The sequence below is a fragment of the Grampus griseus genome (genome assembly GCF_964374135.1).
Source record: "Grampus griseus genome assembly, chromosome: 9".
Classification (NCBI taxonomy): domain Eukaryota; kingdom Metazoa; phylum Chordata; class Mammalia; order Artiodactyla; family Delphinidae; genus Grampus; species Grampus griseus.
This window is the reverse complement of record NC_139003.1, coordinates 17604341-17629463: the sequence shown is the minus strand read 5'-3', so window position 1 is coordinate 17629463 and position 25123 is coordinate 17604341. Positions and strand designations below refer to the sequence as shown.

Below are 25123 nucleotides of genomic sequence, written 5' to 3'. Positions count from 1 at the left end.
GCTTGTGTGTTGGGCCACCACTTTCCAGTACAATGTGAAGATTCAGGTGACTGAGGCAAAGCCTACAGACCAGAGAAAGCCTAGTCTATAGAGACATTTATTTGAGACAATCTGCTTTACATTTTTCAAAAACTATGTTAAAAATTTGTTTTTGGTAGCAAATTGAAGTACAGAGTAAATGTAAGAAGGAGAAAATCAATCTGAAAGCACAGAATGTAAAATTTAAAAGATCTCCTTAGTTCATCCTACAAAGATCCCCTTAATGGATGTAGCTGGAAATATGCCATCTCCAGCTTTGGACTTCTGAATGTAACCCAAATCATACAGATTCCTAGCAACCTTGTACCCTCTTTTGGTTAGTGGTGTGACCATCTCTCCATCATTAGGTACTCCCCAGAATGAATGGTTGGTCACGAAAGATTTCTCTGTGGGCTTCCTCTATCAGTGTTTCCTGATCTCTTTCCTGTCGTGGCACTCACATGTGCTGCTAATTGTATGGCACCCTGACCACTGGGGCTGCCAGGTCTCCCCGAGACGACCAACGTCTCAGCATAACCCAGCCTATCTGCTCCTTCGTGGCCCATGAGGCTTCTCAGTTGGGAAGCTGAGAAGCTTCTGAGTTGCGAAGCTCTGGTCTGCACAACACAACAGCACAAAGAAGCATCTTCTACTGAAAGCCACCGGAAGAGGAATTCTTGAGGATAAGATGGGCTGACCTTCAAAGATGGCAACGACCGACAGTAAAATGAATTTTTTTCTGATTTCTTCTTCTAACCCATCCTCCCTATTGCTGAAGATGTAAAATCAATGGAAACACCTGACGACTGTCACCACAAAATGTTTCAAATTCACATGCAATAAAATGGAAAAACAAAAACAAGAACAACCCAAGGGTCATCATCAAGTTTTCTGTTTTATTTAAGATTTTAGTTTTAATTCTGAAGAAAGAGGTACATTTCCTTTTTTTAGTTTTAGCATTAGGTTATAACCAGGTTTCTGTTTTCTTTTCTCCTGTCTTTTCAATACTGCACAAATGTCCAGAAACCACAGGGTTAAGTAAAAGCTGCAGGCGAGGTCGTCAGAGATTTGCTCCTGATGGTGATCAGGTGGCCCCAGAGCAGCGCTATCTCAGAGTGCCCTTAGTCAGGTGAATTTAAGGTAAAAAGAAAAAAAGATTCTGACAGAGGAGAAAGATTGAAGAAATCACTTATATTTCAGCACTTATATTATGCATAGGTATTAAATCTGTGAATACTTTTTTCTTTAAAACATTTGAATTTACTTTAAATCTAAAGCCAAAATTTTTTCTCCTTTAAAAAATCACTTCTCCCCTCCTTAAACTCTTTAGCAATAGGCCAGTTACTACCGCAGATCAATTTGTCTCTCCATCAACTTCCGATAAATTCTCTTGCTTAACAACACAATCGAGTCCTCTCCATCAACTTGCCAAAAGAATTAAAAATTAAATTAAAAGCATTTTCCCTGCAATAGTGATAAGTTGAATACAAGATGGATGCCAGGACCACTGCTTTCCCCCATGCATTTAGCCATCTCATTTCAATCAACCTGGTTTTCAAACTTCTGCAGTTGATAATGCATTTACTTCACCTTCCCTATAAATTAATCATCATTTTCTGCTAAGCAGATTATGTCATTATTATGCGCAACAGACAAGCAGTAATTTTCTAAGTATCGAGACTGCCCTTTGATTTCTTTTCTTTCCTCCTTAAAAAGGCATTTTTAGAAAACATTCAACAGTGTCACTCAAATGCTGGATCAACAGAAACTTTTACAATAAAAAAAAAGATGGTAATGACCCTGCGATCGCATTGCATCTGGGGGTAGGGAGAAACAAAACTGATCAGGAACTGGATTCTTCAGAACATAAGAGATGAGAAGGGAGCTGTGGGTCGGCTGAGAGGGCAAAAACAGGGTGGGACAAATCCTGCATTTTCTAATGAATTCTCCTCTTTCCCTAATGGCGGTCCAGTGTTGAACTCTGTAACAAATCTGTGGGGGTTTTGCTGGGGGGTCTGAAGGCTGTCTGAAAGCCTGGGGGTGGCGAGTGAAAGCTGGAAGGATTTGAAGGAGGAGGGTAGGGATTCCAACTGGCTCTGTGCAAAGGGATCTGTGTGCTGAAGGGGGCGCTGTGGTGGGTTTGTGATGGAGCAGCATTGGGGCCGTCCATCTCTGTGAGGGCCTGAAGGGATTTTAGCCAGTGTGGAGGATTGTCATCTTGAAGAGAGTCTAAACTGTTTCCTGAAGATGCTGGAATACCTAAGGAGAGAAAAGAAAACAAGAAGGAAAATGGTGAGTTTGTGCAGAAAGCATAAGAATTTCATCAAACAAAAAATTTTAAGGCACTTAGTTTCTCCAAAAAGAAACAAAGAATTACAATTTTAAACTCCTTCCAAATAATACCTTCTCAATCTTATGTTCCTTTTATTCCCCACCCACAATGACCACGATTTATTGTCACACAAACCCATGCCTCCTCTTCAACTATACAGACATCATCCCCCAGTGTCACAGAGGCAGAGTTGCCAAAATGAGTCCCCAGGATTGCATGATGTTATTTCCCAATTGTGCTTCTCCTTCTCTAATAGGGATACATGAACAAGATAGCCTTATAATAGAGAGCTTTATTTTTTAAAGTGGAGTATGTTCCTTTGAGAGGATAAGTCAGATCCTTTTGTACTTTGAGACCTACAAAATACACACATTCTGTCAGATGTTAGCACCTACTTACACCAAAAGAAGCAACCTAGGTACCAAATGCCTTGTTACACAACTAGGCCAACAGAGTTAACTGAGGCTACGTGACCCCGGAGAACGAAACAAGCTACCACACACTTGTGGCTTTGGGAAGATTACGTTGAAGAGACCTCTTGTTTTTAGTTAATCTGTGCTAAAAACCAAACTGATGGCAGTCAGTGGAGCTGAAGGAGTGAGAAAGTTACCTGTGATGATGGCTGGGTCTGTCCAGCTGCCAGGGCTGTCCCAACTCGGGCTGTCGGTGGTGGCAGTGTTGGACGTTGGTGCACTGTGGCTGGCGTTGGAGGGGGAAGAAGAATTGGGCAGTCCACCAAAGTTGATGTTAATGTTGGGTAGAAGTGCCCTTAGCCCGTCCTGCCATTCCTTCATATTTAAACTCTCTACAGAACTGCTGTTGTCTGGGAGATTTACCAACAAAAAAATGAAAGATAAAAAAAAAAATAAAAAGCTGACGTTAGAAACATATGTTGTTCTTTAGTGGTTAAGCGGGAGAAGAATTATTCTTTCTTTATTGAGCATTTAAAATGGGTTTTCCTAGCAAGATAAACTTGGTTAGGATTTTGCTCATGAGCTCAGAGCCCCTGAAATAAGTGAGGAAAAAATTGCTCAAGGATCAGGAGAGGGATCCTTGTCCTTCTTACAGACTCTTTACCATTTTCACTTGTAAGTCAATAATCCAGTTTAAAGACTCAATGCTCCAGAGCACAATTTAGTTCCAGCTACATTATGAAGTTTCAGTTAGTGGGGCATTTAGCCAGCTGAGCTGATTTACGCTATAAAAAAAAGCAAGGCTGTAAAGTTCAATATAGGAGTGTATTCTGAGCCCATTAAATGAAAGAAAAGTCATTTTATGAAGAATAAACATAAGACAATAGAAAAAGAAAAATAATTAAGTTCTTCCTGATTATAAAACTGATCATGTATTTCAGAGGAGAAAGGCAGTAATGAATAGGCTTTTGAATTTGAAAAGAGTATTTTTCCATTAGTCACAAAGGCCAAGGAGACAAGGGCGAAGCTACCTTTTAGATGGAATCATTTCCAGCAGTCTGCCCACTCTATTCTTACAGTTCTACCCATCATTTAAAACACAAGTCCTGGAGTACTACAGTTAGTTCTCTGGTTCTATTTACAAATAGCATCAAATATGATAAAATACTATCAAGATAAAAAGGCTTTCATAAATTGTGACTAAACTCACTTGATCTACTGCCATCCAGAAGCCACATGGTATATAACTAATTGGCTGGGGGGAGGGGAGGGGAAGCATAAAGTGTAACTACTACTTAGAATAACTGCTTTATTGAAAATACGATGGTAGGTCAAACTACCAACTGTGGTTTTTGAGAAGAGCATAGAAAATTATTTCTGGTTCTACAGAATTGATGAGCAATCACCACTGATGATGATGACGACGACGATGACAACGATATTCGATCAGGTACAGTCTATGCTATTTGGTGAATTCAGAGTTTTCTTTTTATAATGTTTCCTTTGCACCAATCACTAACCTATGCCAAATTATAACATTTCAGCAAGTGAAGCTTTTGACCCTATTGATGTTATTTATAAAAAGACAAAAAACTACAACCAAATGCAACAAAAGTCATCTCTGAATTTACTTAGATGAAGAAAAGACAATCTACACTACAGACTAGTCAATAGAAAGGAAAATAAATTCTTCAAACCGAATTCCAATTCACAATCAGTGTAATTTCCTGAAGCTTACCCTTCTATTTGCATCCTATCTGACATTTGCATTGTGTTGTACAATTCACAAAGCACTCTTATAGTCCATTATTATTTCCTTTGATCCTCATGTTGTGAGGTAGGCAGAGCAGGGGGAATAGTGTGCATTTAACAGATAAAGAAATAGACTCTAGAATAATTTGCACATGTCACATGACTTGTACCATCAAGACCTGAAACCCAGACCCTGAGTTGTTTTTTTTTTAGTAACACCGAGCTCTCACTCTTATATAGACTATTTACTTTATATTTGTATAGACAATTAACTGGTTTTTTAATAGGTTAAATGTTTAAGGCAAATCCCAGGGGCTTGTGAGACCCATGATGAAAAGGAAGCAAAAAAGAAACACGGAAACATTATAGTATGTCCATCAGCCATGACTAGTAGGAGAAATACTTCGCTAAAGGAACAAACTGGAATTTGCAGCCAGGGGAGAAAAATTCTAATCAACAACACAATCATCAATTCCCCCCACCCCGTAGTCCACTCCAGCTGCATGAGGCATTAACAAGATGACACTAATAAAGTCCTAGAATACCCCCAATTACAGGAAGGTTCGGTGGCTACATTCTAACCTTTAAAGTAGTCACACTGTCAGACTGAATAACTTAACTTGTTTTCAATTAACCAAAAACTGAACTCTAAACAAGGAAAACTTCACAGGAGGGAAATAAAATCTCCCTGATATAAAAAGGTGATGTACAACTACATGGGAAAATTTTAAGGAAGATTAATGCTCTTGAACTTTAGGTAGCCAAAGTCAATAAGAAGCCTATGCAGATGATTTGAGGTTCCCTCTTTCACTGCACAGGGAAAAAGAAAAAAACCCATAACTTAGTGAAACCCATTTTCTCCTTACTTTTGCTTTACAGTTAGTGAGAACTGGAACTAAGGAACTTTGCATTAACAGAATAACATTTGCATTTATATAAAGTTTATCTGAAAACCAGTATTACAATAAAATCGACAGACATTTGTTCACAGGTAGGGGATATATGGGAACTCTCTGTACTCTCCACTCAATCTTGCTGTGAACTTAACACTGCTCTAAAAAAATAACATCTATTTAAAAAACAGATATTTGTTTCTCTGGTTTTAGGCTAATGAAATCAAGCAAGAGTATGTTAGCCAAAGACATTCACAGACGGCACATGATATAGAAACAGTGAGAAACTTTAGATCCTCCCAGGTGAACTATGATTATAAGATACCTTGGGGAATAAATTAGCTAGTTTATAATTCTCACAATCTTGCCAAAAACAAAGTCATGTGCCTAGACATCTTGGGAGCCTGATAGCATGGAGGATTGGTTTATAGTGGAGGTGTGAGTGTCACTAGGAACTGGACTGACGCATTAGCTCTGGGAATGGGACCACTATTCTAAGTAGTTTACAAGAAGAAAAGTTTTCTTCACTGTTTTCTCTACTACTGCTATGCCAAGTGTTGGCACAAGGAAGGGGCAAGAAAAAGGAAATCAGATAAATCCTAACCCCATGAAAATTTCAACAGCCACACTTGAAATCACCTCCTCTACCTCCCTGCCCACCCTCCCACCCCACCTCTGACCCAAATTTGTTTTGGCCGAGAGGGCTTCTGGTAATTCCATTCCTTGCGATACATACAGCAGGGCTGATTAACCTCAGCACTACTGACATTTTGGACTACGTAATTCACTCCTCGTCGTGAGGGGGCTGTCCTGTGCACGGTAGGATGTTTAGCAGCACTGCTGGATGCTAGCAGTGTGCGCACAACTACCCCCACCCCCAATTCTGACAATGAAAAATGTCTCGACATTGCCAAATGGCTACTGGGGGGGCGGGCGCAAAACCATCCCTGGCTGATAACCACTGACACAAAGGAAGCTGATTCCTTTGTTTCTAGGACTCTAAATAATTCCACTCGAATACACATTTCCTTTTAAATAGTACCAGGACAGGACACCTGGATGCAACCTGATGCAACTTCATTTCCCTTTATTTATATACGACTTCACACTGGCATACGATTCACTATGTACAAGGCCATAGGTCTAACGGAGAAAACACTGGGCTGAAAATTGCAGATGGGCTGTATAAGGCAACCGTAATTAATATAACCTGGAGCATGTAAGTAAGTCTCTTAGTATGCTTCATAAGTAAGAATAACATCTGCTTTCTTCTCTCGTAAGGATAAAATAAGAGAAGGGAAAGCAATTTGAAGACCATTTATTACTTGATAGGTGCCTAACAACAATTTTTTTCTAATACTCAATACTGAATAGATAGTAGTTTCCAAAAAGCCAAGCTAAGAAGATTTCTCACTTGCCAGGAACTGGCTCTGGGCACAACAGTCTCCTCCTAGCAATGGAGGGATAATACCCGATATTCTCACAGAGGTACTGTGTAGTCAATCTAACTAACAAGCCTCTCACCACCAACACAGTACAAAGACAAAGAAGACATAGAAAGCCCTTTAAACTTTCCATAAGCAAACTACAATGAAAATCAAGTCACTGAACATACTTTATACTAAATGATACTAATTTTATTTTTAAAGTATTTAATTAGTAGTAGTGTAATACATTAGGGAAGGATTGTATATTTTTAAAGGATTGCTAATATGCTTAAATGTTTTATGATGTTAAAAAATTAATTTTAATTTATAATTTCCAAATATGTACAAAACCACTGTTTTCGGTTCTAAATAATTTGAGGGCGGGAGAGCGGGTGAAGTTGTTTGTAGTAGTTTTATTTTTCAGAGTAGAATTCAAAGACAGAATTTAAAGTACTTTCAAGATGCCATATACCACACTCTCATATTTCATTGTGTAAGAAGTACCAGTATACTTCAGTTTACCTAGCACAGAACACATTTTATTAAAGAAGAAATTATGGTTAAAATTCTGCCAGTTTGCTGGTAGCCTAACACCCAGTCCGTAACAAGCCAATCATCGCTCACTAAGCAGCTGACAAGTCTAGATTTTAGCAACAGTGGCAACAACAAAAAATGTATGTGTTAAAGCTGCCAAGATAAAAGTCAAAGCAACTATTTACTGAATGCCTACAGTGTCTAAGGAGGGCAAAGCCCTTAAGCCATGACTCCTGTTTTCAAGGAGCTTAAAGTCTAGATGGTGAGACAATGCAAATATGGGAAAAACTCAATAACCACAACCTGAAAAACCAACAGAAGAAATGTCATGGGGTTGTACATGATTAATAAAGGCTATAAAAGTTTAGTAAAAAGAGAGGCTAGTTAGGCACATGTGTGGAAATGTGCTGGTGGGTGAACAAGAGTTGCAGTCTTTCATTCATGGAGTTAAGTTCATGGAGTTAAAATTCGTAGATGCCCTGAGCCTGAAAACCCCACGACAGGTTAAAACTATCTTTGGTATTTTTACATAACACTAAACTAGTCTAACTACTCACTAGGGAATACACATACACATTTTATAAGCAATGATTATATTACAAAATAAAATGAAGCTCTGTCTGACATCAGGCCTTTCACAGAAAATCATAAAGCAGGAAAAGACGAATGCTTAGGCAAGAGCACACATTACAGCGGCCAAGTGGATTTCCTCAGATTAACTGCAATATATTGTTATAAAATGTAAAACTTTGCTACAGAGAACAAGACTGTGGAAAATCTGCTCCTTGTGATAAATTGTCACTGGTGACAAGCCAATGAGTTTTTCTGGCTTGCATAAAATCTTCACCTAAAAGAACAATTTTCAAATTGGTTTCACGGACTGCAAAACCACCTCAGGAGCCACTGGGGAGGAAGGGGACAGGGTAGTAGGACAACACATCCCTCCCACCTCCTGATTTCATCTATTTCCATTTTAGGGTAGCAATAAGATTCCATTTGAAAAACAAGATCTGCTAAGAGGGAAGACAGAAGATCTATGTATAATGACAACATGGTGAAATAAAGCACACTTAAGGGGGAACCCTAAAACAAAAGGCTATTCCAAGTTTTTGTTTCCTCTAATACAGTTTACACCACCAGGTCGGGATTCTGTCTCTGCTTGGAATTTTGCCTCTACCTTTTTGGTACCCCCTCCACATGGTCTTTTTATTATAAACACATAGGCCTTATTAATTAAACTAGCTAGATGTAACTACAGTCACAAATCCACCAATTTGTCCACTTTCATGTTTGGGCAGGGACAACTGGCTCACATATTCAGCCCTGATCCTTAGGCTACTCCATTCCCGACTGCAGTCCCTAGGACCAGAGACCTCTTATTTCAAGTTATTATATATTTCTGGTAGCAGTCTCTGCCAACTGGGAAGTAGTCACTGAGCATTCCAGTCACAAAATATTCTTGAAAGAGTTTCTTCTGTTCATCCGTTTTTAATCCTTATCTCATAGCTACTTCCCAAAGCCTCAGTCTTCAATCTGATCTTCTTTTCTCACAAGATTTATCTTCCTTTTCTTCACCGCTGTCCTTTACAGTTCGAAGCCAGAGGCTACTTCCAATAGGTAGGTTACTTAGTGAAACAAATCTTTCTTGGTACAAGGGGTCCATCAGAAATCTAGTTCCCATTATGGTTAGTTCTTACCAGTTAGATACTCAAATATTGATGCATTTTTAGAAGGACATACAGTACAGCCTGTCTCAGCCACTCTACCCCTCACTACACTCCCCACTCTGCCCCCAGCCCTGTTAGATACTAACTCCTGTGAGTTTGGGGACAGAGTCCATCTCCACCAGTATATGATTTCAAGAAAGCCTAAACTTTCTCAAACTTCAACATATCTCTAAGCAACTCAAATATAAATGAATTATGCTTGTCCTATATGCAAAACCAAACTTTAAAGAACACACAAAATTTCTCCTATCAGAACTTAAAGCCTTCATGACATAGGCATGTTGTTCTTTAGGACAGTCACAAAAATCATTTCAACTTATTAACTAAAATATGAATGAATTCTTTCAAACAGATTTATAAAATCAGTTTGTTTGTGAAAAAATGTTATTCTACTTAAAAAGAACTGACCCTCAAATTTCTAAGATTATGCTTTATTATAAAAAGCAAGATAGACCACTACTGCAGAGCAGATTTGCTGGGGCACAAAATCTTAAGGATTTAATAGATCTGAAAGTAGAGATTAAACTATGTGAAAAATTCTAAGAACTCAATGAAAAAGAGTTCTGAGAACAGAAGAACTTGAACAATGTATTAACAAAAAACAGTCAAATTTTATTCCCACTAGCAGAAGGAAGTAGAAATGACATAAACAGGAAAAGAGAGGCCTTGAGGATTAGCTAAATATGATTTAGGCTTTCTGGACTCTGTCTTTACTTCCTGCCTTTCTCTTTGTCTAGAATGCTTTCCCAATCTCTTTGACTAATTTTTACTCAATCTTCCAAAAGTCCAAGTCTTCCACTCAGATAATTCTGGATGACAGCACTGTGGTCTGAACCACACTCATGTGGCAGCACACTGTGCTGTGACATCCAGTATGTACACCCTTATGTGTACTCACATCTTCTCTCACAACTCTAATGAAAGGCCTGCAATAGGCTATTTTATAGATACTTGAGCATGCAGCTCAGTGTCTTAGAAACTTGATGTGTTTCAAGATATCTGCTGAGTCAAAGATCCAACTTGAGAGGAGCTGAAAAACCACCTTCCCCCAAAAAGCCTATTTATTTCACATCTGTATAATGCTACGAATCAAGCTGTTCTCTCAAAAAAGATGCAAATCTTTCTGACGGCAGGAATGAGCTAAATTTGGGGGCCCAAAAGGCCTCTCTGAAAAAAGAGGCCACTAAAATGCTGTTTTCAATACTGCTTGAGATGCCAAAACACAAGCAAATATAATTTTTAAAATCCAATGCACCAAAATAAATAAGGAATGCTTTTTAAAAAAGATATTCTAATATTATGTGTACAGGATAGTAAACAGGCCTATTAGCTATATTCTATCCACTTTTCTACTCTAGACACTATTCATTCACTCACTATGCACTTGATGTACTTGATTACCTTAGTACCAACAATCCAATGAACTAAGTAAGTAGTAGTTTCATTTTACAAATGAGGAGACTAAGTAGACTCTGGTAGTTTAAAGAATTTGCTAAAGGTTATATAGTTCAAAAGTGCTGAAGTCAGTAATCATACCCATTCTGACTCCAAAGTGTTTGTTCTCACCACTGAGCACACTACCAACTAGTCCGTGTCCTGGCAGGACTCATGGGCCAAGAGAAGGGGAGGTCAGACACATTTAAACAACTACACCATGTGATAGTAAGTGTTGTTCTGGTACGAACAAAGTCCTGTGGGGCACAAAGAAGAAAATGAACAATTCTGCCATTCTGCATGCACGATAAATGATGACTGGAGAAGCTCAAGGGAAGAGAAGCTGATATGGAAAAGGGAAACGGCATTCCGTACAGAGAGAGCAGGAGAAGCAGCTAATCACAAAATACAGTAGGAACACTGCACGATATACGTAGATGTGTTTTACACAATGTGTACTTTTCTCTTCTAGAATGTTCCTACGAGGATCTATGTTTGTTTTGGGGGAAGAATCAGACCATCTAATGAGAACCAGGAAAAACATCTAGATGTTTGCTTTATGAGGGATCTAAGGAAGTAAAATCTATTAAAAAAAAAACAGGAAAAAATACCTATGGAAAAAAGTCTATATATAAAGCTGTACATAGAATGAAGAAAAAGTAAACTTAAAAGTTAATGCAGAAGATAAATACATTCTTAGAAGCATTATAAACTGGATTAGATGGAACCAAGAAACAGAACTAAATGATGGGGAGGGACAAAAAGCCATTATAAGAAATCTATAAAATCTGAAATTGGAAGCTTGGAGGAAAGCATTTAGGTGAGCACAAAACTGAGAACTATGAACAAAAGCCCCGTGAGGACATCCAAGGATGACTGAAGGAACTTATCATCCAGGAGAAGATATACAGATCCACCAGAATATGATTTCACTGAATTATAAAACTGCAGAGACATGGAGGATGTCAACCACCCTGACATCTCTGAGATCTAAATCTACCAGAAGAAAATAAACCTGAGAAAATTCACCTCCTGACCACCCCTCTTTCCCAAGTTGGAAACAAGGAGGGAAAATTTTATTCTGGACTTCTGACCAACAAAGAACAGGCTGGCTATTGTGAATATAATAGAAGCCCTAAGGACTTCGCTGGTGGCACAGTGGTTGGGAATCTGCCTGCCAATGCAGGGGACACAGGTTTGACCCATGGTCCGGGAAGATCCCACATGCTGCAGAGCAACTAAGCCCATGTGCCACAACTGTTGAGCCTGCACTCTGGAGCCCGCAAGTCACAGCTGCTGAGTCCGCATGCCACAACTACTGAAGCCCACGTGCCTAGAGTCCATGCTCCACAATGAGCTCACGTGCCACAACGAAGAGTAGACCCCGCTCACCGCAACTAGAGAAAGCCCGCGCATAGCAGTGAAGACCCAATGCAGCCAAATAAATAAATAAATTAATTTTTTTAAAAATAGAAGCCCTAAGAGTATGTGACATAATTTTAGGACTTTAAGAAGCAAGGAATGAGACTAACTAGATTGAGTTCTTGGATGGCTGGCATCCTGGCTACTTTTGCAATCACCACAGTGTATTGCATTCACCGGTTTATATATTAGTTCTTTTGCCTGGACTGTGAGCTCCTCCAGGAAAGGGCCTTGATTTAATCCTCTATGTATACAGTGAATAGTTACTGAACCTAAACCTCAAGAGGTATTTAATGTTTCCTAAATGAACAGCCCTGAACATTTGCTTCCAGGTTTTTTTGAGAAAACATCTTTCCAAAGAAGGTTTAAAAAAAAAAAAAAAGGAAAGGTAGGTCAGGATGGTCCCCTGGTTATAGGAGACAGTGATTCATAGGCCACAGAAGATGCTAAAATATGAACATTCTGACTATGCAATAAATAATTCTAATAAGGAAAAGAAATTGGGGCGAAATCTAAAGAAACCAGTTCTTGTGCAGGGAGAATCTCATGGGATAAGATGTGAAAAGAAAGCTTAGAAAAGCTGGATAGAGTTACGTAACCTACCTGTAGATAAGAGTATCATAATCCTTGAGGATTAAAATCAGAATCCATAATGATCTGAAGCTTGTGAAAAATGCTGAAGGCAAAAAAAAGCTAAGTTTGGAAAAGGAGAAAATTAGGAAAAGCCACTGCTCAGCCTGTCATAATGCTAAGCCCTGAGAAAAGCCAGAACTATGTAGTTCCATCTTCATTTTGCTTCCTTCCATCTTCTTTATAAAACAGCATGATCCTCAAACCAGAAAGGACAGATTAAGCAATGTGGAGAGAGAACTGTAAGTCAGAAGAGATGCAAAGACAGTAAAAGAACATCTATTCAATTTAAGTAAGTTTAAAATTTCCAGGTGCAAAATGGATTCTATTCCAGGGTGTTAATCCTCACAGATGTCATCACAAAACCACTGTTAAGAGAAGTTCCGGGACTTCCCTGGTGGTGCAGTGGTTAAGAATCTACCTGCCATTGCAGGGGACACGGGTACGATCCTTGGTCCTGGAAGATTCCACATGCCGCGGAGCACCTAAGCCCCTGGGCCACAACTACTGAAGCCTGAGCGCTCTAGGGCCCACATGCCACAACTACTGAGCCCACGTGCCTAGATCCTGTGCTGTGCAACAAGAGAAGCCACCACAATGAGAAGCCTGCTCACCGCAACTAGAAAAAGCCCATGCACAGCAATGAAGACCCGACGCAGCCAAGAAAAAAAGAAAGAGAAGTGCCGGGAAAGGAAGAAAAGGCAGACTCTAGAAGCTACATAATTAATATAAAATGAGTTCTTGGGAAAATTCGGAAACAGATTAGAAGCTGGATTTCTTTAGAAATGAATATGATAGGTTTAGCAAGCACTGCTCTACTGCTTACGTTTGCAGGCATTTTTTGTGAGAAATAATATGTAGCATTTTGGCTAAAACCTCAGCTCCTTTCCAAATAAAATACACAGGAAGTTCAACTTTGAGGTGGAACAGCAGTCATGGAGGCAGCTTCTACTGACAATTGTTTTCTACTGGAAATGTCCTCCTTCTAAATGCTATGGTCCATTTCCTTTCTTCTTCTATTGCCTGCCCAAACTCAAAAACTTTGCAGCTAAACTCCACTTCCAACCCACTGACACATCAATCCCATAAAACAAATGGAATAGAGTGATCAATGAAAGCCAAAATGCATTTCCATAAAGAACCAACCATATCAAAGTAATTTAACCTTTGGACAGGCTTTCTAGGATTGTCATAACTACAACAGATGTTGAATTCAGCAGTGTTTGGAAAGTTTTCTAGTGGTAACATTTTGGTATATGATAGTAAAGTACAGCATGGATGACAGCAGTGTTTAGATGAACTGTCACAGAATTTAAGATACTGTGTGTTAGCCTGAAAGTTCCTGAGATAGTGCTTGGCTTATCTTTGACTCCATGCTTTATATTATATTTAACAAAACCTACAAAGTTTATTTAAATATGCAAACAGAAAACTAATTCTAGAGAGGACAGAATCAATAATTAAAATTATACCTATTCTTAAATTAAAATTCTTAAAATCTTCACACAAATGTTATTACTGTTACTAATAACATTTATCTATCACTTTATAATCATGTAGTTTTTCATATGATAAACTTGTAAGATGGTGATATACAACAGGATACACTCTAACTACACCAAATCCAAACACATAAAATTTAACACGTATACATTCAGATTTTTAAAAATTCATTAGCAAAGTGTAGGATGGAAGAGATCTAACCAGTCATGTGTATGAAAAAAGGTTTAGTGGTTTCACTTATATCATTTGATATAACAATTGGGTAATGGATCTTCTAAATAGGTAACATTAAAGTGTCTAAATTAGCAATGGTATGACATTGAGCAAATCACAAATGATAATCACTCTGAGCCTCAGTTTTCTCATTTACAAAATAGGGATAATAACCCCACAGGATTTTTTTTTTTTTTTGCGGTACGCGGGCCTCTCACTGTTGGGGCCTCTCCCATTGCGGCAGAGCACAGGCTCTGGACGCGCAGCCTCAGCGGCCATGGCTCACGGGCCCAGCCGCTCCGCGGCACGTGGGATCTTCCCAGACCGGGGCACGAACCCATGTCCCCTGCATCGGCAGGCGGACTCTCACCACTGCGCCACCAGGGAAGCCCCCCACAGGATATTTTTATAAAAAGACTCTGTAACCTCTAAAGGAATATACGAACTTTAGTAATAAGAACAGTGTTAATGAAAAAGGAGATTATCTAATCACGTCTGGATTATTAAAGTGTGAGCTTCATATTTTAAGAAAGGCATTCAGGGACTTCCCTGGTTGTGCAGTGGTTAAGAATCTGCCTGCCATTGCAGGGGACACGGGTTTGAGCCCTGGTCCGGGGAGATCCCACATGCCGTGGAGCAACTAAGCCTGTGTGCCACAACTACTGAGCCCGTGCACCACAACTACTGAAGCCCGCACACCTAGAGCCTGTGCTCCGCAACGAGAAGCCACCGCAATGAGAAGTATGCGCATCTAAACGAAGAGTAGCCCCTGGTCACAACTAGAAGAAGCCCGCGTGTAGCCATGAAGACCCAACACAGCCAAAAATAAACATATAAAATTTAAAAGAAAAGGCATTCATTGTCATGCCAAAATATGTGTAGAGGAGAAGTGGGCTACAGAGAGAACTAGAAACCATGTTAGGTGTGAAAAGGTTAAAAGGACTAAGTTTGTTTCATTGAGGTCTAGTAGTTACTAGACAAGCGGAAACTGCCTTCACATATTTGACAAGAAGTATAAATGGGAAAAAGACTTTGGTTTAGCCAAGAGAAAAAATTCTTTAACAATTATAAGTTCCCTAAAGAGAGCTCCCTACTTAGGAAAGTATTAAGTTCCCCAAACAGCTCTTCATTACCCACACAGAGAGTTCTGGAAAATAAGGTATTTATTTAGAAAGACTTTCTGAATTGTGTGTATACATATGTATGTATATGTATGTGTATATATGTGTGTGTATATATATATATTTGTGAGTATCACAAATGAGAAATTGGAGGTAAGAAAAGTATTGGTTAGGTGAAATTTTTTAAAGTTTGTGTGTGTGAAGGGAGGGAGCAGTGTGTGATCCTTGGGAAAATAAGGATCAGTCAAGAGCTGAATTTCCAGAGTTCAGAGGTAAAGACAGAAGAGAAGGACTGATCATAGAGTGGTGAGGGGAATCTTAACACTGAACTGAAGGCCACAGTTCAACCAAGAGGTGAGATAATTCATGTGGAAAGGAATCTAATTAAGGTCTCCAGAAGTCCAGATTTAACACAAAGCAGATCTAGATCCAAGCTTTGCAGACCTCCAGAAATAATAATCAGACACTAACATTACTCTCTCAGCCATGAGTTTTCATTCAACAAACATTTATCGAATATCTACTCTATTATTTTCTCTGGGGCTTGATGCTGTAACGTTTTACAGCAGCTTCCTAGAAGTCTTGCTGCTCTGCTTGTTTTGTATTTCTTCAACGGATCCCTGGAGTTTGGCTATTCGGAACAAAGCAGTGATAGCTTTTGATCGTTTAGTGCCAATAAAATATTTTTATGCGAGTATAAGTTCCTCTCCAGGCCTGAAGAGGAACTTGCACTAAGACCAAAGTATTTTGCTGCCTATGCAGCAAATCCCCATATGGTTATAAGTCTACTGAAAGTCCTAAGGTTTCTGATGTTCATAATTTTCCAAACTAAAAGATTTCTAAATTTTCTAAAAGTTATTTAAAAACATACAGCCAGTTTTTACTCCATTTGATTACACAGCTCACTTTTGACAGTGAAGATCAGTCTCATCTTTTTCTGAAAGATGGCTCCTATCTTAAGGGTTTATATCAAAGACATAAAACTCCCCCCAAAAGAAGACTAAAATTATCCATGCTCTGAAACATGATTTTAATTGACAAATTCTTCATAACCCAACTCTGAGCTTTATTTTTAGAAAGTATCTTTTTAGGCATTAAAATAATCATTTGCTTTGTTTCTTAATTTTAGAAAAAAGATTATTTTTAGGAAACGAAGTAAATGCCTCATTATCCTGAAACTAAATAACATAGATATGGGTATAGTCATGGTAATAAACATTTCCAACCCAACTGACCAAGCATACATCTTTCTCCCTCACTATTTTCACAAACCAGAGATATTTGTTAAAGTTTGTTTTGAGGTTGTTTTATAAATAAACATTTGATTTTTCAAAACAAGAATGCAAATTTGAAATTTACTTATTTTTTAGCTATGTGAAATGTATGATTTAAGAAAAAATAAGACTATTTTGCTTCTTCTTCCTCCTTACTATTTATTCTTATACTGGGGAAAATACAGAAACTTTTTGCCTCCAATTTTCAAATTATGCTTCAATTTAGAAAGACTTAACATAAGACTGCATCCTTTCCAGAACTACAAAAGATGATACTCCTGTGGAGGAAAGCATTTCAAAAGGCCTATATGCTGATGAATTTAAAGAGCTATATGCTTACCATCAGTTCACTAAGGGGCCTTAGTTTAAAAATCATTTTTGAAATATATTTATTTAAGTGTTCATCCTTCGCTATGATTTATTATAGTTCAGTTGCAAAAGAATGCCAGAGATGGTCTTGACAGAACCAAATCTCAATCAGTGTAGAAGAAAGGAAAGCAGGAAGGAACGAGGGAAGGAAGATCATATGAACACAATCTTAAATATAAATTAGAAACTACAATTCCTATTTCACCACATCCAGGTTTATACTGAACTAGAACATTTTACTGAAAAAAAATTAGTTCTATTAAAAATCACACATATTTGTGAAGCACTTTATTTTAGTAGTATTGTCTAGAATGTATTTTTAAAGAGCTAGAATAACTTAGAAGTAGGAGAAAGTGAATAACACCAGTCTTACAACGTCAAAAGTCTACCAATTTGACACTTGTTACTCAATCTACTCCAAACTCAGACTGTGCTTTCTGCTTAAATGTGCTGTTTTGATTTAAAAGAGAGAAGAAAAAAATAATATGATCATTTAAAATCAAAAGCTAGTTTGGAAATAAGACCAGATACTGAGAAGGAAATTGGGAGGTAAATGACCAGAGACTCTGAGTAAACAGCAGCCTGACAGAGCACTTTCTTCTCCTTTGAAATGGGAAAATTCAGGCCTGTCAGGGATCCTGTAGGGTAATCACACAGGTAGTGCACATTAAGATCTAGTCAAGACCGCCCCCTCTAATTGTGGTTAAGTTATACAGAGATAGAAACAATTTCTTGTTTGTCCAAAGAAAGAAAAAGAAACTGGATAGAGAGGTGAGTACAAACTATCAGAATAAGACTCCAGCTAGTCAGGAATTAAAACCTGAAAGCATGTTCTAAAACTAAGGTTGCAGGGCTGTAGGTATTTATTTGGAAATTATGTAAGATCTTTGCTTACTTTAGTAATAAGCTTCATTCCAATCACCTACCATTTAAAATACAGGTGAGGTTTTGCAGCATTGACTACACTAAGACTCAAGAAATGTCATTCTTATTTGTGACTCTGGGACTGGGGAAGGCCACTGTTAGGTTAATTAGTGAATGTTAATAGTTTAGATGTAAAAACAAAAAACAAACCAAAAAAACCCATACCTGGTAGCAAATCATACCCTAAGTGAGGGATGAGGGAATAGGGCATATATATATCAGTAATCCATAATCACAAACTTTATAAAAACGTATTTTAATAGAGAAAACATAAGTGCAACAATGGTATGTAGCCCAACACTCAGCTTAAGGCCAATAAGAAACCTTCCTACTTTGTTGATGAAGTCATAACCCAGGACCTCCTTTTACCTTAAGCTGAATACTCAATTTATAGATGTAGTAAAGGAAAAAAATGAATGGTTTCAGGGTGTCAGTCTTCTTGCAAATGCCAACATATAAAACGACAATGTTTAAAAACATCCCAGTAATGTTCCAGATCACTATGTTCTGCTCCGTAGACACATTATTTCAGTACGCAAGACTGATAACAGAGTATAAACGCTAGTATAGTCCTTGGGAAGAGATCTCACCATATTAGGAAACATCACTAGGCTACAAAAGTTGATTGCAGTCAGCATTCCTGCATTTCTTCTTGGAGATGATGATGGTATTATCATCTTTAAATCCTTGTGGAGCTTTCCCTCTTTTTCATTATGCTGAAAACAACAACCTCCTTGATTGAAAAAAAAATCAGCAGATATGCTATCATTTTACATAGTGTAGCATATAGTAGCTCTTCAAAGATGAACCTAAAATCACCCCTTTAGTGTGGGTGTAGTATATCCTGGTGCCATTACTATAAGCATTTTTTTCATTCTGTAACATTAGAGATATCACCAGTCTAGGTGTCATGCATGTTGATCCTTAAATGCTCTTTGGCACTGCAGAAAAATGCTGGGTAAATTTAATGCCACCTGTTTTACTGTTTATTTTGGTTCTGACATTTGTACTTTAAGTCTACATTAAGAGTACCTGCAAGGTTACAATTTCCCCCCACTAAAGTTACTCCAAGGTCATTGGGCCACATTTAACACAAGGCTGTTTTAACAACTTACAGGATCTGTAATAACAGTTGCCAGCAGATACACAATCTGAAAGTCTTCAATTCATTACTTGCACTGATATTCACAGTTGAAAGCCCTTGACTTGTGAGAACTACTAAAATAAACTGTAAGACACAACAAAGTTTAGAGAAGAGACATATTCTGAATCTTGAAGTTTTTTTCTCCTTGAATTACATATACAAAAGCATATTCACATGGTGAGGGCTAGGAAAACATAAAACTGTGGTTAGAATGTGATTATGGGCAATCACAATCCTTCTGAGCCTTGTTTATTAATAGCATTATTATTATTTGGTCTTTAAAAGTGGATTGTTGAAGACTGTATGTCTCATAGCTCTGAAATTTCATGATTCTAAAACGTCTTTTTCTTATTATCCTTTCCTTAGGTTTTCCAAAAGAGTAAGACATGGGATGGATATGCTTAGTAGTGGAAGTGAAAATTGATGAGAAAAAGCTATGAAAATATTTGTTCAGATAAAAGCATGACCAGGGGTGAAGTGGGCACCTGTACTGTAACCCTGCTGCATTTAAACAGGGTCTTAATTTCTTTTTAAAAAAAAAACCTTTAGAGAAAGTCACAGAGAGATGGTCTGAGATTTTTTCACCTGCCACATTCACTAAGTGGAGGATTTAAATGAAAATTACTATATATAAATGAATGTACATGCACACACACAACACTCAACCTCACTCCCAGACACAGAGCCAGGCTTATTTATTTCCTTTGCTAAGTAAGCTTTCTCTTAGGTGATGTGCTAATCAAATGTCATGAAGACAGAGGGACTATTATTACCACTTAAGAACTATTCAGACAGTTGCTTTAAACGTTTTTACCCGAGTCTAGATGCAGCTGTTACCACACAGTCCCAACAAGGACAGGCCAAAATTCTCACAGCCACAGTGGGTTATTTATTCAATTTTAACATTAAGATAATTAAAGAACAGTCCTACTGGGCCACCAAATTGTTCACTTTAAAGTAGTTAATTGTATGTTATGTGAATTTCACCAAAAAAAAAAAAAAGGTACTGGGTGCTTTAAAGGCTTTATAAATTATATGGAGGGGAAAAAAAACTTTTGGGGTGTTACACAATAGTGGGTCTTAGGACCAAACTGGAGCTGGAACAACAAAACTGTTCTAAGCACAGTATGTTCTTAGGGGTTGGGTCGGAGCTTCCAGGAACCTCAAAAATAACCATAAAGTGTGAGACAGGCTAAGAACAAAGTCAAGTCAATAGCTGCCTTATGAAGGCTGGTGTGAAGGAAGCTGGAGTAAATAGATTGGTTCTCAAGTACAATAATTACCAGCTGGTTCATGGAACTTCTAGGTACTTCTGTCCAATTCTCAAGCAGCTTATATTACTTAAGCTTGCCTTCAATTCTAGGTACCTGATAGGTATAAACTAGATTTTTATATAACTCAAACCCAGGGTATACTCTCCAAAGCGCCAGAACAGAGTAGATACACCTTAATTAATCTTGAATTCCCAAGAGTGATTCTTTAGAAAAAGCTCCTGGTTAAAGAAGCTGTGGTCTAATATGCCTAGCAATACAAGGTTGCTAAGACTAATAAATCACAGGGCAGTAAGGAGATCCAAGGAGCAGCGGCTTCTCAATCCATCAACATGGTTCCACAAACTTAGCATTCTTAAGCAATAACTTATACTTTGAAGCATTATCATTTTTAAATGTCACAGGTGATATCTTAGCTGACATATACGGAACAAGTCCAGTGAATTTAAAAATATTTTAGAAGGGCTTCAGGCAGGATTTTAATTTAGTCAGGAAATTAAGGATGCTTTCAAACTAGGCATGTTTGCTATTAATTGAATGAGAAAAAATATATATTATATATTTATATCTCCATCTCTGAGTTCAATAACTTGTAGGTTTGTGTCTATTTACAAAGCACATTCTCTTTTGGGGAAAGTTGTCAAAATATTTTTATAACCTGTTATAATAAAATTCTTAAGTTCTCTCTACTTTCAGCAATCTACTGCTTTTAATACCAACTTGTCATATAATTAAAGCAGAATGACCTAGTCCAACTAAGAAGAGATACTTTCCCTATGTAGGTGGAAAGCTGATTCTTTCCAGTTTGCATTTAAGCTTGGGAAAAACTAGTTCACACCTGTAACATGGGCTCCTCAAGCTAGCAGACTCATCATATGGCACACCTACCCCCTCTGTCTAAACCTTTCATGTCATAAGTAACACACTCACTGGGCATACGTACACCTGTCCAATCTCATCTCTGGCTTTTCCCAGGCATTCCCTTGCACTCTGCGTTCACATCCTCCTACTGTGCTTTGAGAAAGCAATGTTTACTCCACTGTGGGACGTTTTCCTTTGAATCACCTTCAACTTATAGGAAACGTGATCCAGGTTCCCGCAGGCAATACCATGCTTTCTGCAATTCTCTCTCACACAGTCTGACTTCCTACTCTCAAAAAAGGACTGGAGGGAAAGCAGGGAGAGAAAAGACCACAGGGGTAACGAAAGCTTGCCTTCTTTCCAACCTCTAGCCCTAATGTTAGACATCTATCTACCATCCTTTCTCTGGTTCTCACTCATCATTTAGCACTGAGTGGTTATCATACTGACCACAGTCTCCTAATCTGTCCTTCCCTTAACAATACTATACCTGTTCTTTGTCCTCATCAAAACCTGAAATCAGTGAACTCCCTTCAACACACTCGCACCACTGGATATTTCCTGCCTTACTGGACTCTTCCTGATCACAAGGTTATATCAGTTTTGTCTTCTTAAATATCTTTGTGTCCTTTCCTTCTTCACCCTCTAACCAAACTCTCATATTTGCTTTGTCCACTCCTGATGCTTTGTGTTGAATCACTGGAACATACAAAACCATATATATCTGGACACTAAAATTTTAAATTTGATTCTTATCTTGACTCAGCAATTCTTAAATTTCTTTCCGATGCACTTCTAGGCTTATTCTCACAGACTTATTTAATTTCTTTCTTTCTTTTTTTTTTTAATAGGTTCCCAACTCCACTCTTTCACCCCCATTTTCTCACACAATATGCATTCAATAATTACTGATATGAGCACCTTCATCTATTCTCATTTTCTCTAATCTCACATTCTCTCTCCTAGATTTTCTGATTGTTTTTACAAATAGCAAAGGAAGATATATCCCATCTCTTTTAAGTCAAACCCATAACCTTACTTCGTCTCAGGAGTTTATCTCCTCCCAGCACCTACAGAAATGTGTTACTCTACTGGTTAGCCTATCTTCTCTTCCGCACTCTCTATGGTGTCCTCTCAATTGACTCTATATGCTCTGCCTTTAAAAATTTAGCTATCTCCCTTATCTTAAAGCAATGCCTTCTAAGATCTACCACCCATCTAATTAGCATCTTGTTTTTCTCTTCCCCTTTGTTGCCAAAGGCCTTCAGTCGATGACTGCTGTATCCATATCCTTGACATTTCCTCACGAATCCTAGAAATCTGCTTTCCATCTGTATCTTTTTATGAAAGTAACATTTTTTTTTTTTTTTTTTTGCGGTACGCGGGTCCCTCACTGCTGTGGCCTCTCCCATTGCGGAGCACAAGCTCCGGACGCACAGGCTCAGCAGCCATGGCTCACGGGCCTAGCCGCTACGCGGCACGTGGGATCTTCCCAGACCGGGGCACGAACCCGTGTCCCCTGCATTGGCAGGCGGACTCTCAACCACTGCGCCACCAGGGAAGCCCCTGAAAGTAACATTTTTAAAGGTCATTAGAGACTTGGCCAAACCCAAAGCCCTTTTCCTAGATCTCATTCTTTCTGACTTCTAATTCATAATTTCTTCTCCAATCCTACTAGTTATTACTATTCCAGCCCAGGCCATCTTATTTGCAATGACATACTGGAACTGCTTTCTAACTGGTCCTAATTTCAAGCAAATGTATTACAGAATTAATCTTCTTAAAATGCTACAATCAAGTTACATCTTTGCCAAAGAACGTGTAGTTCTCTAACACTGACCACATCCACATCAAGACTAAACTATTCTTCCTAGTTTTCAAGGTTTTGCACACTTATCCCACCTTCCTATATGACCTGTAATACCTCAGACGAGTCCATCTCCTTACTATCCTTCCCTCTTGACCCTTAGCAGACCATGCTAATCTCCATTCCCGATTCTTTGTTCAATATGTTGCCTTTGTTCAATATGTTGCCTTTACTGTATTTTCCACTTCCATCATTTAATTTCAAGCCATCCTTCAAAAGCAAAAAGCCCCACACTTTTTATGAAGGTTTTCCCTGAATCTGCTCACAGTAACTTCTCTAACTCCTATTTTTACTTTTGTATCAGCAAAGTGTCTGATACACTACAAACATTTCTAAACATTTCATGTGTGAATACCTGTACATACTACTACCATTTATTCAGCACAAGGAGACAACGTAGTAGATATTCAAATAAAAAGACTGAGAGAAGACACATAGCACTAATGGCAGAAGGACTAGCTTGAAACCAGGTAATTGACTTGGTTATATTTTGTAGAAAAAGACATATATATCATCATTTTGTGATATTACCTCTTTAAAAGAAAAAAACATTTTTAAGTTATTGTGCTCTCAATTGTATGATATACAACTCTTAAGCAAATATGGGAAAGCTTCATGATCAAATAAACAAAAGAATCTAAAACCTTACAACTCAATATAGGATAAAATGTCCCCCCGTTTTTATATATGCATAAATAACATGGTGGTCTTCATTTCGTAAGATTTCAATGCACCTGCAATTCGTTCCTTTCTCTTGGCTTTCTGAGGTAAGGCCTCTGTGGGAGTAGCTCCCTATGTACCTGTATCACAGCAGAGGAGAGCTCTGTCAGTCTTGAAGGTGCTTGGAATACTGTACAAATAGGAGCCATGTCAGTAAAAATGTGCACACAATGCATTAAAGTTTTCTTTCTTTCTTTTTTTTTTTTTTTTTTGCGGTACGCGGGCCTCTCACTGTTGTGGCCTCTCCCGTTGCGGAGCACAGCCTCTGGACGCGCAGGCTCAGCGGCCATGGCGCACGGGCCTAGCCGCTCCGCGGCATGTGGGATCTTCCCGGACTGGGGCATGAACCCGTGTCCCCTGCATCGGCAGGCAGACTCTCAACCACTGCGCCACCAGGGAAGCCCTAAAGTTTTCTTTAAAAGAACATATATAGAGGAAGCTGTACTTAATCGCCACAACACTAAGAGTAAGACATGAGCACACACACGACTGAGAAATACTTAAATTAGAATAATGAATGTATGTCTCTCCCGTTAAAATTTTTTTCACTCTCTCCAAATTATCATATATTTTAAAATTTCAAATATCAGTATTCAATACCCTTTGTTGCCACTGTCAGAGCAATGAATAATGAAATGAGTCTGGACTGCTCTGGCTGTTCCTGTGGTTAAAATATATCAAGAGCTGACCCTATAGAAATAATTGAAATAAAACTGTCACTAGACTGTTACCCTTGATAATAGGATCTATACTTTATTCAGCCTTGTATCCCTCAAGATCTAGCTCAAGTCACTACAAAGAATAGGCACTCAAATATTAATGCTTCGTTGAAATAAGAGGAGAGTATACAAAAGCACCACCTGTAAAAACAAAATGCAACAGTAGAATGAAAAGGAAAGTATTATTAATCAGAAAATATTTTCTAATGGAATCTTTAAGAAATTAAAAAGAGGCACTTGACATTCATCATAAGATCAAAATCATTCAACCCAGGTCTATATCCTACACACTGGCACTAAGAACTGCTGCTCTGAAATGTTTTTTTAAAAGTTAAGGATATAAAAGCATATAAAGTTTCCCTTGTGTATGACAGATCAATCAGGAAGGAATTTATCAAAAACTAATTTGAAGTTTTTAGAATTTCTCATTCTTTAACATCATTTGGTTTCATCAATTTACTTGCTAAGTGAAGCAGTACTTTCTTTCACATGTTGTGTAACTTTTTCTGTGTTTTAGTATAATTAATTCTGACTGACTTTAAGACTTCACTTTTT

At 38.2% G+C, this 25123-nt stretch overlaps 1 protein-coding gene across 4 annotated transcripts in view; it reads right to left on the bottom strand.

Moving 5' to 3' along the window:
* Nucleotides 1-915: 915 nt before the first annotated feature.
* Nucleotides 916-25123, bottom strand: part of CNOT4 (CCR4-NOT transcription complex subunit 4) — a 141507-nt gene continuing 117299 nt past the window's right edge. For 2 of the 4 annotated variants that reach the window (XM_082662466.1, XM_082662467.1), the window contains exons 11-12: nt 2961-3173; nt 916-2277 (exon numbers count right to left, since the gene is read on the bottom strand). In XM_082662466.1, coding sequence (XP_082518592.1) covers nt 1976-2277; nt 2961-3173 — 515 coding nt within the window. In that variant the 3' untranslated portion in view covers nt 916-1975. The remainder of the gene's footprint in view (nt 2278-2960; nt 3174-25123) is intronic. The other 2 variants (XM_082662468.1, XM_082662469.1) reach the window with 1 other exon arrangement.